Here is an 18,673-nt window from a genome sequence, read left to right as displayed (position 1 = left end):
CCCAGCCTGCCTGTTGGCAGGACAGAGCAAAAGGCTGAGATGTCCTTGGCTTGGTATAAGCACTGCTCTGCAACAATTAAAACATCGGGGTGTTATCAGCACTCTTCTCATCCTAAGCCAAAACACAGCATTCCACCAGCTACTAGGAAGAAAATTAACTCTGTTCTAACTGAAACCAGAACAGTTACTCATTGATTCTTCGTCTTATTCTTTCAAAAACCCAAACTCAAAATGCAACTTCTTGAATGTGACTTGGGTGCGGAGATGTGTAGGGCTAGGATTTCTTTGTCCTAGAAAAGTTGGGTGTTGTTACCAACATTTCCCTTTTTGGGTGCTAGAATAGTTGTTGTCATTCCATCACCAGTCTGGTGGTGGCTTATTATGCAATAATTTATCTGCTGCTTTATCTGTAAAGGCTTGCTGCACAGACAGCAACCTTGAGATCTGGGATGATTTTCCTTTGAAAAGACCTTCTTTTCATTTTTAAGTCTAGTTATTGGCTTTAGGAGGAAGTGCTGAGATTTGAGTTTTCTTGTGTTTGAGAAGCTAAACATAGCTCCGAACAATTCTGTTACTTTTTTTTTTGTAAATTGTTTTTTGTTTGGTTTTGTTTATGTAATGGCAATCTTCCTCTGGAGGTACTGGATTGTAAACCTTTTTCCACTGATATAAACAAGCAATTTTTTTAACTGTCAAGAAAGCAAGTGTGGTTACTTTCTTTACATGACAGTTTTGGGAAGTCTGGTCTCTAAGGCTTTCTTCTCATTTTGTGCTCAGGGGGCCTGTTTTGTTTAATGTGCCTCTATTGCTAGTGCCTCTGTTTCTTCAAAATACAGCTCTTTGGGCTGCTTACTGGAGCTGCGACGTGTTTACAAGGTCAAGCATTAACTGCTGATGAGGGACTTCTGAACTGAGCCAGACCTTGACATGGAAGCAGAAACATCTGCTGCTCTGAACATTTTCCTGATCTTTATTAAGCAGATGTTTAATTAAGAATTGTCTTTGTCTCAAATCTTCTTTCCTCATTTGATCAGCAGTTAAAATGAAGTTCCTCGGTTTGTAATACCCTACTCATTGCTATGACAACTGCTGTGTGAGCGAGGCAGTGTTCGTGTTGAGCCCCATCTTGTTAACAATAACACCCCACCCCGTGCTCGAAGCTCCAGCCGCTGGTGGTGTGACGTTGCCCTGCTGCTGGTGGGATCGAGCCCTACAGCTGCTGGGGGGTATCTCGAAGCTTTGCTGCTCCTGCCCTCTTTGCATCTGGCTGTTGTTTCTGCTTTTAGGGGTGGTGTGGGTCTGAAGCAGATGCTGATGCATCTGAAATGGGTTATAGCACGTCCTTGGTGGCTTGATGGGATCTTCAGACCTGGTGCTGCTGCCATAGGCTGCAAGGATAGGATCTGCTTCAAAGATCCTGTTATTCTCTTGGACTGTCTGGCCCTGTTCCCCTTGGCAAGCTGATCTTGCTGCACACCTTCAGGAGTGTTTCAAACATTTCTGTGCCTTCATTTTTCCTTCAAGTATTCTTCCCTCTGGAAAAACAAACATGGCTCAAACAGCTGTGGCTCAGCGTGTGTTATGGAGGAGAGAAAAAAACACTTTTGCAACCATGCATTGCCTGGGTGTTGAAGTGTGTGCTGCAGTTGAACATATGCTTTACAAACAAATAAAAAATAAAAAATAAAAACCTTTTTTTTTAGTGTGTGTGTGCCCCAGTCACGTCCAGAACATGGATCTCAGTATTTAGAGGAGCTCTGTCTATTGAAAATTAGCGTTTGAAGTATGTTAGAAGTTCTAGGTACCACAATCAATATAAACGTGACAGTGATGAACAAATTTAGACCCAGTGGAGTTAGAATTTTTCAGCAGAACTTTGTGTGCTGATTGCATACAATCGTGTTTGGAAATGTTGGCTTGGCTTTTGGAGAGGTTAGTGCTCGCTGTCAAATTCTCTCTTCAGGGGGGTTGTCTCACTCTCACTTTTACTAGATTCAAACTGTAATGAGCAGACTGATTTTAAAAACAAACAAAACTGACCCTCAAAGAAAACCAAAGGTCATCTTTAGCGTACACAAAATTAAATCAGCCTTAAGGCACTGGAAGTCCAGTCAGCATCGCTTACCAAGCAGATAAGAACGCAGAGAAAGTGGTTGTTGCTGCTGACTCAGAGGACAGTCTGTAACATGTTTAAAATATCAGTGGACAGCCATGGGCAGAGAGTCGAACTCGTCGTCCGGAGTATCTCCACAGCTGCTTAATATTTTCTTTTCTGTGGAACACTGTCAGGAGCTTGAGTTACCCCCCTTTGACCATGCCTCGCTGTCTATACGCGGTGCTCCCAAGGCCTGTTTGTTCGGGCCTTTCGCAGACACCCAAGTTAGACCACCCGAAGGGACTGCAAAACAGCTTGGCTTTGGTGAATGTATTCATGAAGCTGGAGAAACACTGTGTTCCTGTTCAGATCATACTACGGTCAGTTCCTGGTAAAGGCAGACCTTTTCTTGTTAAATATGTAAGAGTTCATGGAAATAGACTTTCTGCTCAGGCTCTATTGAAGGCTTTAACTATCACATAAAAAAAAAAAAATCAGTATTGGGATCAATTTTGGTCAACCAAAATGTATTTCTAAACTGAAGATCACAATAGGGTTAATTGTCTTTTGGATATGTAGGTGAGGCTCTTGAGCACTGGGGATCAGTGTTTGAACAGTGACAGTGTGTTGCAACTATTTTTTCGATACATACTACTTTTGAAGGCTGGTGACCTGTTTGGTACCAAATGCATCCCCATCCATGCAGTCATAGTGGTTTGCTCAGTTTTCATCTGAGCATTATCTTACCTTGAGCTTGGCAACACCAAATTTGTGCCAGAGCAATTTGCTCTGCCAGGTTGTGAGCTGGAGGGGCAGAAAAAGGACTCTGCAGCTTTGTACATCTTCTGCCCAGGTGGCACCACTTGCAGATTGTCTTTGGTTCCATAAATTTGCAGTTTTACTTCCCAGTGTCGTGGGGACAGAAACTGGGTGGTTGACCATGACTGTTCTGAGATCTGTGTTCAGTTACCAGAGCTGCTAAAAGCCATGTATTCATCAGGTAGTTCTGTGTTAGGTGCCATACAAATACAGAAGAGTAAGAAACTTTTTTTCTGAGTGTTTCTAGTGATGGAGGATGAACTGAAGTGACAGCTGACTGCCAGAGACAAGATAGCACTGGTGTGTGTGTGTGTGTGTGTAGGGGGGTTGGGTTTTCTTTTTGAACACATACAACAAAAGTACATTTGAAGCAGAGTAACAGGTAGTTTGGTATATGGTTTCTGTGAGTATGAGGGAGAACAGAAAACAAATGCTGTTTATGGAGCCTGGATTTAAAGGCAAGGATCAGCATTTCTCTTACAAATGAGGGATGAGGAGTCAAGTGGGTGTTGGCAGTGACCTCCTTATATGTGTAGGAAAGATTTAATGATAGGGAAGAGAAGAACAGTATGGTTTGTGAATCTGATGTTTACATTAGTGTTCTGAGTGGGTACAAGTGTGGTGAAATTTCAGGCATCAAAACAGGACAGGAGAGACGATAGAAAGTGAAGGAGTCCTACAGCTGGAGCTGGAATCCCAGCAGAGTAGCAGATAGAAAAGTCTGTGTTAAAAACATGGAAAAGTCTGTACTTGCAGACTGCATCTCCCAGATCTATACAGACCACTGTCAACTGATAAGAATGCTTTTTATCCACTCTGTTCCCTCCTCTTACTTTGAAGACTGTATGATAAATCCAATACTTTTAAGCTGCGTTCTCAGGAATCTTGCCTTTACCAGAATTCCTGGTAAAGACGAGTAAAGCTGAAGCTACTGCGGTTGTATGTTACGTATTGAATCGGAGCCATGCCTTAACTCATGCTCTTCTTTCTCTTTCAGATTTTCTATTTTGTACATACATTGTTTTGTATATACTGTATATGATGACTTCGGTGGGCAGTGAACGTACCCGGGGCACTCGGGACAAAACGCAAATTTCAACCACGCAGCCAATACAACAACAGAAACAAGTAGTACAGGTACGTGCCACTGTATAATCATCTTTGAATTCAAAGTAAGCATGTAATGATATGCATCTCTTCCACAAGTCAGTAAAAACTAAGAAAAGATAGAATTAGAGACTTAGTTTGGAAGAGTATGTTTGACATCTTACTTTAATTGCTCAGTAATCTTCCACAGCCTTAAATTGTTCCTGTATTTGTGTCTCTAAATGACCATAGTGTTTTTCAGCAGTATTTCCCATCAGTGAGGAATTCTGTGCCTATGCTTGTCTCAGGATTTTTGTTCCGTGACCCTGGTGTCCTCAGATTTTCTCCTCTGTATGCTATTCTCATGATGATAAAAGGTTTCTGGGTGATACAGGCATTTGGGTGGGTGGGAGTAGCTTTATTGGATACATGCTGCGTTCCACAGCGTGATTCAGCCTATCTGCAAGTCACAGAATCTTAGAATCATAGAATCATAGAATCATAGAATATCCTGAGTTGGAAGGGACCCTTAAGGATCATCAAGTCCAACTCTTGACACCGCACAGGTCTACCCAAAAGTTCAGACCATGTGCCTAAGTTCACAGTCCAATCTCTTCTTAAATTCAGACAGGCTCGGTGCAGTGACCACTTCCCTGGGGAGCCTGTTCCAGTGTGCAACCACCCTCTCTGTGAAGAACCCCCTCCTGACGTCCAGCCTAAATTTCCCCTGCCTCAGCTTAACCCCGTTCCCGCGGGTCCTGTCACTGGTGTTAATGGAGAAAAGGTCTCCTGCCTCTTGACACCCCCTTACGAGGAAGTTGTAGACTGTGATGAGGTCTCCCCTCAGCCTCCTCTTCTCCAGGCTGAACAGGCCCAGTGACCTCAGCCGTTCCTCGTACGTCTTCCCCTCAATCTTACACTTTTTGTGCAGCGTCTTCACAGAAAGTGAAGTGAAGATCATCTAAAAGTATCTTTGAGTATCTGAGATTAGCTCGTTGTCTTGATTTTCAGCAGCAGAGTAGTTAAGTTGTGTACTTCTCTAGCTTACAGAGAGTGCAAAATGTTTCTGCTTCTGGCAACTCATTATTCTCTTGTCAGGTACTTCTCCAAAATTGGACTCAGTTCAAGAATTGCCTCAGTTCTCTGCTGGCAGAGAATGCATCAGTCTAGAGGTGTTCTCCTGGGAAATGGTGTCTTTTATTGTTTTCCAGACTGATCTTTAACGTGGAGAGGCTTCCTTCCTGTTTTATACAGTATTAATTATTTGAGCTCAAGCCCTCATCTCCATGAATTGCAGTGTTTTGCTTACTGGTGATTCATACTAATGTGTGGATTTAGAAAGTGGTTTTCAATAGGTGAAGATGAATTTGTTTTTAGTAAAAAGTAAGGCAGCAAGAGCGTAGTGAGCAGGTTGACCTCCTAACCAAACTAAAGCACAAAAAAAGGGGGACACATCCTGGGAGGATGATAGGGATATCATCAAGGAGGGGAACAAAGTTCCACCCTCTGTAGCGGAAGACCAGGTTTGAGGACATCTGAGGAACCCACAGGTGAACAAGCCTGTGGGACCTGATGAGCAATGGCACAAGTTGGAACACTGGAAATTCCAGCTATTACATGAAAAAAGTTTACTATGAAGGTGGTCAAATAGTGGAATGAGGATTAGAGAAGTGGTGGGATCTCTGACTGGCCCCAGGCAACTCCTCTGATGGGACCTGCCCTCAGTGGGAAGTTGTGTTGAGGATTACTGGAGAACCTTTCCAACCTGTGGTTGAGTGGTTTTAGACAGTTGGTCTTACTGAGGGTTTTCTGCATTTTGTTCATCCGTTATTTCTACTTCTTGCATAATGAATACTGATTTGGTCTTTTCAGTGGAAAAGATGACTATTTAATACACAGCATTTATGTTTTACAGCACCATACGTTTTATTCTTTAGAGATCAGATGGGCCTTCCTGCTTAGTCAAGCTTTAGAGATCAACAGAAATATGTAATATTGTTTAATCATCACTGATTTCTGAAGCTAGAAGAATGTTGCTTTCCCAAATGGAGATTTCAATGTTGTATCCCATTGATCATAATTTCAGTTATTTAAGAAATTACACTGCAGATATTTTCCTTTGCATCTGGATAGTAAATACACCATTTATTATCAGATCTGAGCCTATTACTATCATTTAATTTTGTGTTTTGTTTGTTTCTGTTTTCTGGAAGTTCTAAGGTGTTAATTGAAAGTAACCTTCCCTAACACTGCAAAGATAGTGTATCTTACAAGGTTGAGTAAAGTTTTATACTACTTTATAAGCTAATGAAGTCTTATAAAGATGATTCCTTAAAAAGCAAAACACATCTGGTTGCTGGGGTGGGACAACTTCATGTGACAATGATTTGGTGTTTGTGCAATAAAAACATCTTTGTTTTTGTTCTGGATATTCAGTTCTGTATGGGTGTAGTCCACTGGCATAAATATTAGCAAGTTTCCAAGCTTTCTGCTTACACAGAAAAATTGAAGATATTGTCAGGCATTTCATAGAGTTATAAAATCGGTGTATTTCTGTCTAATGTGGACTTAAAAAAAAAAAAAAAAGTCAATAAATGAATCTTAATGGCTGTTTCTGATCAAACATGCAGTCATGTCTGTACAGAAATTACATTGTCTGAATTTTTCTTCTCTGGATATCTGTAAAGGAAATGTCTTGAGTTTAAAAATTACATTGGGCCTGAGGAGACTGAGCAAAAGGATGCAGTAAGGTGTGAGTCCTGAATGTGATGGACACTTCCTCTTTGTAGCAAGACACCAAGCAAGGGTTTCTTTGTGCAGGGCTGTGAGGCTGCCGTGGCGGTGCAGTGCTCTGGGTATCACAGGGCTTGGAGCTGGGAACTCCAGGGTAGTCTCTCTGTGTTACCAGCTGACGTGGGGTGCTGTCAGCATGCTACTTGGGAAATGTGAAATAGCGCGGCGTGCTTAACTCTGTTACGAACACTAATTGTCTTGGAACATTGCCTCTCAGCATGGCAAATGTCACTTCCCTCAAGGAACTGGGACAGCTGCAGTAACTTCTCAGCAAATAAGCAGCTGATGGTGTATGGTGGAGTAATTTTTAGACTCTTCTCAGTGTTTGCACTTGGCGACCTTCTCCAGAGCTTGTATTTGTGGTAAACTCCAACAGCAGAGCAGTGTGGGGCTGAGTCAAACTCCTGAGGCTCAGAACATGTTGGTATTCTCTGAAGTGATACTCTGAAAGGTGGGGTTCAACCAGCTGCCCGGGATGGATTCTTTTATTCAAGAAATTTCAGTGGATGAAGGGGTCCCTTTGTTAATGAAGAAGTATTTTGCAGCACATGAATGCACATTTTGTGTCTTGGCTCTTCAATATCAGCCTTCTCCAGCAAGAGACAGACATCTTTTCTATTTGAGCAGAAATCAAATTAGGTTCAGGATCATGTAACATACAGTTATCTTTGGCATTTTCATGGGAATCCAGTTCAAGTGGACTGCAAATGCCGTGCTATGAAGAGTAGCTGTATCTGCTGAGACATTAGTTGGTGTTGAGTTGCTTTCTTTGTGGGGCAACCGTAATATATTAGGATTTATGATGTTTTCCTGCATCCATCCATTTTAGTCTGACAACTTCTGGAGAAGTTGCGAGTGTGGCTTTGTGGTCCAGAAATGTCACAGAGGCACCAAATATATCATAAATAGCAAGATCCTTTACTAATATTCAAAGGTAAGTATTAGTGCAGCTGTTCACAGGCAGAGTCTTGAGGTGCAACCCTGTCTTCTTCTAAGCGCTCATAAATCTACGGTCACGTTCTTGGTAGAGTTATGGGAGATGATGCAAGTGGGCATCATCAGAGATGAGGTTAATTTAGAAAAATATCATTTTTTTATCATAAAACTTTAACTCTGCAGTGATAGTTACTAAATAAAGGAGTATCAAAACATAGACTTCCACAGTAAATTTCCTTTTATTATGTAGTTATCTATGTAATGGCCTGTAACTGTAGTTCAAGCATCAAAGCCAAGTGTTGAAATTGCTTCTGTTCCAGTAAACTTATTTTAATGTAAAATGAATGTAGAAGAGGAAGTGTTAGTCCTTTCCCTGTAGCACCTCAGTGCTTGTTGTGTTGATTCTCTTTGAGAAACTGGAGAGAAGACAGTGATACCAGGAGATACTTCTTCAAAGGATATTGTTACTTTTTATGAACTTTATTGGATGTTTACTTTTTTTTTTTTTCAGGCAACAGCAGAACAGATTCGCCTTGCTCAGATGATCTACGATAAGAATGATGCGGATTTTGAAGATAAAGTGAAACAAGTATGTTTCTAACAGTACAGACTTCCCATGCCCTGCACTAAGGTGTCTCTACGGTGGCTTACATTTCGGAATTAGCGACTGTTTCTGATTTTAGATGAAATCTTTTTTGGACCTACATTAGTTTAACTAGGAAAAGGTGCTCTTATTGCATTGTAAAATTCTGTTTATAAGACATTGTGTGGTAATTCTGCTCTGGCTGCGTAGTTAAACTAGTGTATTGTCCTTTGCAGATGAGCCATTCAGCCAAAAATCATCAGTGCTGATGTCTCTTGCAGATTCTGTATCTCTAATACGGTCCTAATACTTAATGATGTTTAGAATAAAGAGTGCATTCAGCTTGCCTGCATGTACATGCACAGGGGAGAAATTTGTCACCTGTGTAAACGGAGTTTACTAAAACATTGGCTGTTTTTCAGGAAAAGTAAAAATTTAGTCATAGCTTAAAGGTGAATTGGTGTGTGGTGTGTAGTTGTTTTTTTAACCTGACCTCCAAGATCTGTATATGAAAATGGTAGAATTACACTGTGAAAATGAAATCTCACACCATTTCCTCTATCATGCTGAGCTTTGGATATATATATTCAGACTTCCATTATGCTGTTAGAGCGGAGGTCATTAATTCAAGCAGTACTGAGGATTCAGCTACCTGTTCTGCTCAGGGTGTTGGTGTTTTTATCTTAGTGAGCATGTCACAACTCATGTAGAATGTAGGAACGCACTCAGAAGGAGAGAAGAGTTATTGTGAACGCGTTGACAGAGCAGAGGCAGATTTCCCGATTTCCTTCTCTTTTTAAAACCTCTCAGTCACTGTTAACTGCTCTTTGTTCTTGTTTATAAACCTGTTTTGTTGCTGCACTAGAAGTCCTATATATCCTGAAGCAAAGGGACCTCAAACAATAGTGCCTGTAGCTCTGCCGGCTGGAAGAATGATAAGAGTTAAATTCTGCTTAGGAAATGTACAACATTTCACATGTACATACATATTTCTAGCTCATGTTTTTTTTTTTTTTTTCTGTGTGGGGGTACTGTATGCCCCCTGACAGGCTGTTTATATCCATTCCCCCCCTCCTCAGGTTGTGTACTGCAGGCCCACAAAGCATAGCTCAGTACCAGCTCTCCTTAAGCAGTCATCACATAGCCTGTTTGTGTGGTCTTATGCTACAGCGGATTGAAGGAGCTGAGCTGACTGGAGAAGTTAACCTCTTTCTCAGTCTGGATGTTTTTCCGGGTGGATCTGTTCTCTACCACAGTTTATTTTATGGTTGTGCACACACAATGAGATAAAGGGGGGAGATAAAGGATCTGTCCTGGTTTCTGGTGTCTTTACCCGCATACAGGTATCTCTAGGGTGACGGCATTTGCTTGCAACCGTAGACTTAAAGGAAAAAAGTGCAAGAGGGTGTTTTCTTCATTACTATTTAAACTTCTGTTTCATCCTGCTTCTTACCTGAACCCTAAGCAGATCTGTGAAATGTAGATAACTTTATTTAGGATTTTGGATTGCTCTGACACAGTAGCTGCATACTTTCTTCAAATCTATGATGAATCTTTCTTCAAATCTCTTATGATGATACTTTGGATATTTTAACATGTGACTTTTACTGCCAGCTTATGGAAGTGACGGGGAAAAACCAGGATGAGTGCATAGTGGCATTACACGACTGTAATGGGGATGTGAACAGAGCTATCAACATACTGCTGGAAGGAAGTTCAGACACGGTAAGGTTTTACTTCTCTATTAAACTGCTCTTATTTCTTGTTGCTTACGCTGAGAAAATGAGTGGGAAAGTCATATTTAAGAAGATTTTGATTTCCATGTCTCCACTGAAATTCCTCTGGAGGAAATGGGCATCAGGGAGGCTTCTCTGTCTTGTGCATAAAAGCTGAAACTTGAAAATGTTGTGGGTGTTCTGCTGGTCTCCTACAGAGTCGTCCAGCTTTTATAGACGAGCTACTATTTTCTGTGCAGCAGAGCTCAGTGGGGCATTGTCCTGTGTTCTGCTGACCTGTTTGCAGTTACTCTGTAGCACCTCCACAATCATGAGACCTGAGGTGATACCATATTCCACAAAGGGAAATCTTTGTAAACCTAAAAAGGAAGGCGTATACTTGAAATCACGTAAATTTTGTAGGTACCCATTGCAAGTATTGAGGGTGGAGGAGGTTTCCACATCTGAAAGATGCATCAAAAACTAAGAGTGGCACAAGAGAATACAGAAAGTAGTTGCTTCTGTTGTTGTGTTGCTCATTAGGCTTACTTTATGGAGAAGGCGAAAGAGGAAACTGAACTGTGTATATAGGAACAATGTTAAGGTTTCATAGCATGTTTTTTTATCCCAGGAGTTTTCAGGAAATTGTGGTCGAAGTTCTTGCTGGAAGGACTTCTAACAGCTTATCTGAGACAGTCAAATAGACTCTCTCTCTCATAAATTGAGAAAAAGGCCTGGACTTCCTTACTTTACTGTCAAATGTTCAGTAATTCCTGTGATTTATCAGGATGTGTTTTATTGCTTAGTATTAATTAGGAAACAAACCCCCTACACCCCAAATCTAGGCCATGTACCATTCTAACCAAGGGGACTTTCTTATTAAGCACAGAAGGGTGTAATGCCAAGTGGGTTGGTAAGTTGATAGGATAAGAGAGAACCTCACCTGGATTAAATCTATCTTGGTAATGTGCTATCCGTTTTTGTGTTCTCTTGTATTTATCTTCTAGTTGACAATAGTTTTCTGGTTGAAGAGAATGTTAAATGTTTTCTTACTTCAGCAGACTTATAAGTGATCATGACATGGAAGAAACTCTCTGAACTCACCCATCAGTAAAAGCCAACAACATATCCATGTTCTGCTATGTTGGCAAGTCCCTCTGAACCCATTGTTCTCAGTATAGAAAATGCAACTCAAATACAGAAAACATGAAGGGCTTAATGAGGAAGGAGGAAAATATTAATTAGAAAGGTCTACATCAGTGTGTGAAGGCACATTCCTTATGGAAGTATGGACCTCCAACTTGAAGGGTTTGTTGTGAGGCCACTATACTTCAAAACAACTTCACGATGGATTTGGTATAAAGTTGGAAGCAGATGTAATACTTGTTCTGAATGCAGATTCCTGAATCTCTTTCTAGCTTCACTTGGCTTTGCACTATGTATTTTTTTTTTTTTTTTTTACCTCATTTGGAAGAATATGTATCTATCCAGTTTGAGGAATTAGAAGAGCAGGGAGTAATGGCTATGGAGTCTATTTATAATTTCTTTGATACTCCGCCAGCTTTTTTTTTTTTTTTTTTAACACTGTGATCCTTTAAGGCTTTGTACTCTCTTTCAAAGACTTTTCAGTTGCAACTGTTGTGACAGTCTGGCTTCGGAGGAGAGTAGAGAAGGGCATGATTCTTTGCCCAAGACTTGTGTTGATTTAGCTTCCTACAGGAGTAAGAGCCATTTTATGCCCAACCGTGTTTTAGTTTCTAAAACTTGTGAAGGTGGATTAAAGGGGGAACCCTTCAGATTCCTTTTTCGCCTACATCCCAAGATCAGGGCAGCGAGAAGGCTTCTGTTACATATTTTCATGGGCTAGGTCCTCAACTGTAATTTGGGTTGCCTCAGGCATCCTCAACTGAAATTGTAGTTTGCAAAGGTTTTGATGGTCTATGATGCATACCCATGTCCAGAGACAGTGCTATTCCGAACTTCTCAAAGTTTTTTTCCAAATGATACTGATTTTTCTCCTTATATAGATAATAGTAAATAACTTCATAAATCTTGAAATCCTTATAGTTGTCTGAAATTCTTCCTTGTGGTAAAGCGTGGATCTGATGCTTTCATAGTTCTTCATATGATCTAAATACCAGTAAAGAGGCTTACTACAGTCTCTTTAAGATTTGTGGAACCATCCATTTTTGGAGATTTCTTAAAACAACTGGAGATCACTTGGCACCACACCCATTAGCAAAACAGTGCATTCTGAACCATCTAGATTTGTTTTTTAACTTGTCAGTGCAGTTATTTATTGTCCTTTAAAGTATCTCTGAAACTCTTGGAGGGTCTTAGCGTGCAATGCAGTTACACAGGCTGTGCCATGTGAAGCTGGGTGATAGTTACCGGAGGAGACCAAGTTTTCTGTCATACAAAGAATGTGACATTGCTTAAACAAGTAGTTTTGTTCTTCTAATCAGCACCGTCTCTGCTTTAGCCAAGTTGTCTTATGGCAGTGTAGTCTTCAACACCAGAGATGGAATTGAAAACTGACTTGAGCTTCTTTCTCACCTGTACCTCTACAAAAAATGAATAACCATTCTCTTTTAGTACTTAATCTCTCAGACAAGACACTAAAACATTGACTTTATACTTGCAAACTGCTTTGCCTACCTGTTTGTTCAGTAATGTTTTTATTTTTTTTAAATTCTAGGCAGTTTGGATTAGCTGCTCACTGCCTACCTTGAGAGGGCTTTTAAGTTGCTGTTGTCTGAATTGAGAAGAGATCACAGGACCCAAATTACTGATAGCCAACCTTTTTTTGATGCCTGTTGTGAAGCCATGGGCTTTATCTAGTGCTTCACAGTTGACGGCACCTTATCTGCATATGCAGTTTTCGTGCTTGAATACCTTATCCAGACTATAAGCTCCTAGAGGTGGAGACCTTAAAGGCATCTGCCATCTTAATGGTTTACAAATAATACCTTTTCTTCTTTGCTTTGCAACTATGGCTCAATAGACTAACCATGCAATTGCATAATGAGTTGCTGTGCTATTCTTAGCAAGTATTTTGGTCATTTTGTTTTCAACTCCTACAGATGCTCATATGGAGTTGATATTATTTCTGAGTTTATTTTGGAGTTGGATTTTTATATTAAAGCTGAGATCTGTTTGTACCTTGGTACCCTGTCTTGTTTAGTCGTAGTATTTCTTGAATTTTGCTCAATGTGATGAGCTGTAGCTGTAAATGGATTTTTTTGTCTTATGCCCTCAGTTTTCTCAAATTCTTAGTCTGCTGTTCTGTCTCTTGCTGCTTGAGCTTGAGTATGTCTGGATAACTTTTTTCCGTAGACCATGTACTTCTTCACATCAGTGTCTTGTTAAATCATGCTTGGAAGATATTTTTTCATTTCCTTGTAAGAAAAGATAGCTCTATGTTTGCTCCCTTGCTAGATTTACGGAGGTATTACTGGTGTAGTATTATATAAATACATGTTTTTTTCCCCATGACCTGGAGGGGTGAGAGGCAGAAGTATACAGAGAAGCTTCTTCCTTTTTGATTTTTGTTTCTAATTCTATTCTATCCAAATAGACTTCTTGGGAGACTGTAGGGGGAAAGAAGAAAAGCCTTGGAAAAGAAAGTTCAGAAAACAAAGAGAACAGAGAAAAACGAGGGGACAGAGAAGTGAGTCGTGGACGGGGAAGTTCCAACAGACGGGGAAGAGGAGGCAGCCGTGGCCGAGAGTGTACGTACAGGGGGTTCATTTTTAAAAGCTTCAGGCATTTTTCTTGCAGGTGCAGCTGGTTGAGAGCAAATGCTTAATGGAATAAAAACATCAAGAGTTATAGCTCAGTGCCTAAGTGGTTATAACTTGTTTACATGACAGGTATGCTTGATCTTGATGACTTAGTTTTGGGATGGTCTGTGCTTCTGTTTTTCAGAGAACTAAGTTTAAGTTTTAAGTTTTATAACTGAGTCTTTGTAAGACTGCTTGAGAGCAAGTATTTCACTGCACAGCTGATACACCTTTTTGTTTCTTCTAATGAAAAAAATACCCCGCTTTGACTGCATCTCCTTTTATGAGAGGGAGAACCTGAAGATGTTCTCATCTTCTCATAAGGGGAACGAAAAGACTGGGATCATTATTAATCTCTAACAAATATTACTGATGTAACTCAGCCACAGGTGAGTTACTACAACAGAGAAAGTGCTTTGTGAACTGAAACATTAAAAAGTAAAGGCTACAGTTTGCATAGGTGCAATAGGACCTTGTGTAAAGAAGGACTAATATTTTCCGAATTAGGTGGTATCACATTAAATTACCATTACATAGCCTTTTTCTTCTAAGTTTTATCAGCAATGTGTAAGCTGTGCGTATTGCCTATAAGAGCCATCAACAGCACTGATAAATGAGCAGAGAATGGAGAGAGATGAAAAAAACACAATACTTTTCCTTTAGAAGTGGGGAAAATATTTACAATATTAGCTGACTTTTTAAATTGTTGGAATATATTAAAACATTTTGCCATTGAAGGCATTGTGAAGCTCTGTTAGAATAGAGTAACATCAAAAATGAAAGTCAGAGGCAAGATTTTTGCCAGAACTAGATGCTGCTTGTTTCTTTCCTAAACTGAAAGTAAAGATTTTCAGATGGTTACCAGATCTTGATGTTTCCTTTCCACCTTCTTATGCATGCGTTAATGGTTTTGTTGCTGCTATTAGGACAAACTGTGCAGTACAAAATACTCAGCAGTGTTTTAAGTGGACAGTCATCTTTTTTTCTTCAGGGAGCCAGCCATCTTTCAGAATACCTACTCAGCAGTTTCCCATGAAGTAGAAATTGCAGTGCTTTTCAAACACCTAGCCTTCTGTCATCATCCTTCTCTGACTTAAATACAGAGGAGAGTTAAGTTCTCCTGGTTGCGGAGGGATGTGACACTGGCAGACAGGAGATTTGGTGTTCTTGGTTATTCCTTATTCTTTCACTGTTGCCAACTAACACATCAAGAAAGTGAAGTTTGAGGCAATTCATTTATTCCCAATTTAGAGAGGTGAGATTATAATTAATATAATAACGTAGGCTGCAAAACACTGCACGTCAAAAAAAAGTGTCTGATATGTTTCTCTCTTATTTGATATTTTCCCTTTTTAATTGTCAAATTCCAAGTAAGCAACTTGCTTGCGGCTAGGCCTGCAAAGAAGAGCGGTGACAGATATCTTGACAATGCCACTCTGAAAATCTTACCTTTCCATGTTGGGATTCAATTTAAGCAGATGGCTATATTGTCTTATGTATGAGTCTCTAAATTTTCTCTTAAGCTGTCTTTTCTCCACAGTTAGAGCTGAAGAAAATGGAGTGGACAACAATCAAGGAGACAGGCCTTCAGACCGTGGAAAACGTGGCCGTGGGAGAGGTGAGATGGTGGCATTGGTGGGGGACTGGCCCTGATTTCATTTCCTGAAATGGAATTCCCCCCGACACCCTGTATGTGTTCAATTAAAAAGCTAAAGCATTTGGTTATCCTTTGATTCCGTAAGCACTTCAACCACCTTTAATTTAGGTACTTGCCACCCCCCATAATCCTTTCTATTGTTTGGTCTTAGAATGACTTAAAGGTGATTGGTATCAATTATTTTACCAGTTTTTTGTGTGGTAGGCTGGTGTGCTCTTGCTTCTGAGAGCTGTTTTCCCAGATTGAATAATGCCAGCCTGGGGGTTGGAGTGCACTGGACTCCTCAAGATGTACCTTGGCAGCAGGAGAGTACAAGATTCCATCTGTGGAGCTCCTGGGGGGGAAGGATTTGATGTGTGTTTGTGCCATTTCTTTGGGGTGGATCCTGTTGTTAGGTTTGTGTTCTGGTTTTGGTACCCTGTCAGAGAGCACTAGCCACCTTGGAGGCTTTTTGGTGAGAGAAGTTTGGCATGAAGTTGTTGATGAGGAGAGCTGTGGAGTAGGTAGAATTGCACGCCCTGAAGAAGAGAGGGAAGATGTTGGCAATAGACTTGGTGTGGAATCAAGGGATGCATAGTTTGTTTGGATTTTCATGGGATTGAGTGGAAAGAAGCTTGTTTTTCTTGAAGCAAGAGGAAGGGAAATGGGTAACCTGGGGTTGTACTGAGAGATGGGTGTGAAGTTAAACTGATAAAGTGCACAGCAGGGCAAACAAACTTAGTAATGTCTGAGTTGCAGAAAAACGTTTCTACCTTCAGAAGGACTCTTCTCTTTGGAATATCCAGTAACAAGGCTTTCAGTGACTGGCCCATCCAACTTCATTGTCTCCAAATCTGTATCTTGAAGGAGTGGAAAAATGCAAAGACGCGTAGCTTCCAGAGGGTTGTGAGTGACTTGGTTGTGCGTGTAATTAGCACGCATGAAATGGCTTGTGCAGAGGTAGCTTTGCAGGGGAGGGTGTGGCATATAGCGTCATAGGTGGAACTTAAGGCTTTAAGTATTTGCTTTATAAAATAATTCTTTATACAAGTTGTAAATAAAAAGGTAGGATTTTTTAAGTTACTGGGTGGAACTCAGAGGTTATATTCAAGTTCTGTCTATTTTTGATTTGTTTTATGAACAATTCATTATGTTCATTGCCAACTCTGTAGTTCTCCAGATGAAGACATACTGTCATGTCTCAAGCCTTAAATCATCACATGGCACTTAAATCATCAGTATCAAACTGACATACCTGACTGAAGAAACAGGAACAAATTAAACCAATTTCTGTTCACTGAGTTACTGTATACAGTGTGTCTGTATCTACTGAATACTTTAGACTCTATGTTCATGTTAACAAGTGTCTTGATGAAGTCTCCTCAATTGTCTGTGATAAATCCTTTGAATGGCCTAAGGATCATTATATTACAAGTGTGTGTATTATACCTAATTTAATTTTATAATGCAAGCCCTTGAAATCGGCAGGAATTACATAAAGCTTTGTAATTCACTTAATATTTCAAGGATGCATGACCTTCTTTCTTTGGTTATTAGTAGATATTAAAAAAGCTTCTTGCTGTTCTATTCAGGAGTCTTTATTTGCTGTTACACAAAATAGTCAGATTTGGGGATAAAGTACTTCAGCTAAAAGTAGATAGATTGGTAATCACAACAGAACCCTCTTTTTAGAAATGTTTCATGCAATTTGTGCGTAGGAATCTAGGCAACATATACAAAATTAGGGGTCAGCTAATACCCAAACAACGCACTCTAGCTATTTTAAGGTACCTTCTCAGGCTGGAATTATCTTACTGGCTGCTTTCTAGGGGGAGATTTGCTGGGCCATCGCATTACTGGTTCATTGTAGAAAAACCTAATTTTAAGAAGTGACATGCACTGAAACCAGCAGAAGTGGGATGGATTCTGTGGTGATAGTGTACTATCTATTGGGGGAAGAAAAAAGTGAAGCTTGATTCTGAGAATTCGGCTTTAGTGCTGTAGGCATTAGCTTGTGCAGTAGATCTTCTGTTAATGACTGTGACATTCCTTGCAACTCTAAAGGGTAGTAGGTAGACAGCATATAAACAGTGCTGGTTGCTGGAACACAGGAGAGCAGGGATTTGAAGTAGATATGCATTACTGAGTGATTAAGAGAAAGCAAAGTGTGCGGCAGGATGCAATTTGGGACACATCCCAGCTGGAATTGCTCTGCTTCTCAGCTGTTAATCTGTGCTTGCTAAACTGTGCGTAAACTTTGATTTGAGGAGTCAAGGAACTTAGATGGGAAGGTGATGTTAAAAACCTATCTTTCTACAGCTGAATTTATTGAATGAGCTTAATTTTGCTGTAAAAAAAAATAAATTATAATGGTGATTGATAACCATATCCAAATGGTTATATTTGATGGTTATATCTTCAAGACTCTTGGTTCTTGAAAGATTCCCTTTATTTGTGTTTCAGTCAGCTGCAGTGCTATATAAAGTAAAGAACTGTACAGGCATAATACTTCATGTTGCTGTTCGTACTATTCCCACATGTTCAGCTTTAAGTGCAGGTCTGGTTTTCCCCCTCTTCCACCCCATGTTGAAAACATGGGTGAGTGGTAGAACAAGAAAAAAGGCTTTGAAGGATACTGGCGAGATTGCCTTTATGGTATGTGAGGAACAAGCAGGGTAGGACTTTGCAGGCTGCAAAAGAAAAGGGTTAAGGTAGAGACCTGTAAAGTTTCTAGCAAGAAAGTTCTGTGGGGAAATTAATTAATTACTCATGCAAATATGAGAGGGAGGGGGTATTAAAACAGTAAGTTACAGGATCAGAATGAACTTCAGGAAGTGGTTTCATATATGAAGTTAACCTGAGGAACTCTTTACTTAAGGCCTTGTGGATTCTGAAAATTTATATATGGGGAGTTTTGACCAAATGTATTAAAAAAAAAAAAAAAAAAAAAAAAACAGGAAAAACAAAATAACAACAAAAAACAAACCAAAACGATAAACAATGCCCAATGAATGAGGCTGGTGAATTACGTAAATTGTATGGCTCAGGAAGTGTCTGAACCACAAATGGCTGTAGATCAGGACTGTGTCCAGAGGAATGGTGGTGTGGTTTCAGCTCTTACATGTTTCTACAGACATTGACCTCAGCCAATGACAATATCATAGGTAGATGAACTTCTTGGCTTCATTCAGCATGGAAATTGTTTGATTCATGTGTAACAACTCACCT

At 40.1% G+C, this 18,673-nt stretch overlaps 1 protein-coding gene across 2 annotated transcripts in view; it reads left to right on the top strand.

The window, feature by feature from the left end:
- Window positions 1-18,673, top strand: part of UBAP2 (ubiquitin associated protein 2) — a 130,749-nt gene that overhangs the window by 17,348 nt on the left and 94,728 nt on the right. For both annotated transcript variants that reach the window (XM_032205330.1, XM_032205329.1), the window contains exons 2-6: window positions 3,912-4,051; window positions 8,241-8,318; window positions 9,927-10,037; window positions 13,605-13,758; window positions 15,350-15,427. In XM_032205330.1, the coding sequence (XP_032061221.1) occupies window positions 3,953-4,051; window positions 8,241-8,318; window positions 9,927-10,037; window positions 13,605-13,758; window positions 15,350-15,427 (520 nt within the window). In that variant the 5' untranslated portion in view covers window positions 3,912-3,952. The remainder of the gene's footprint in view (window positions 1-3,911; window positions 4,052-8,240; window positions 8,319-9,926; window positions 10,038-13,604; window positions 13,759-15,349; window positions 15,428-18,673) is intronic.

Source organism: Aythya fuligula, chromosome Z (genome assembly GCF_009819795.1).
Source record: "Aythya fuligula isolate bAytFul2 chromosome Z, bAytFul2.pri, whole genome shotgun sequence".
NCBI lineage: Eukaryota > Metazoa > Chordata > Aves > Anseriformes > Anatidae > Aythya > Aythya fuligula.
The sequence above is the reverse complement of the archived record's forward strand: the minus strand, read 5'-3'. Positions and strand labels throughout refer to the sequence as shown.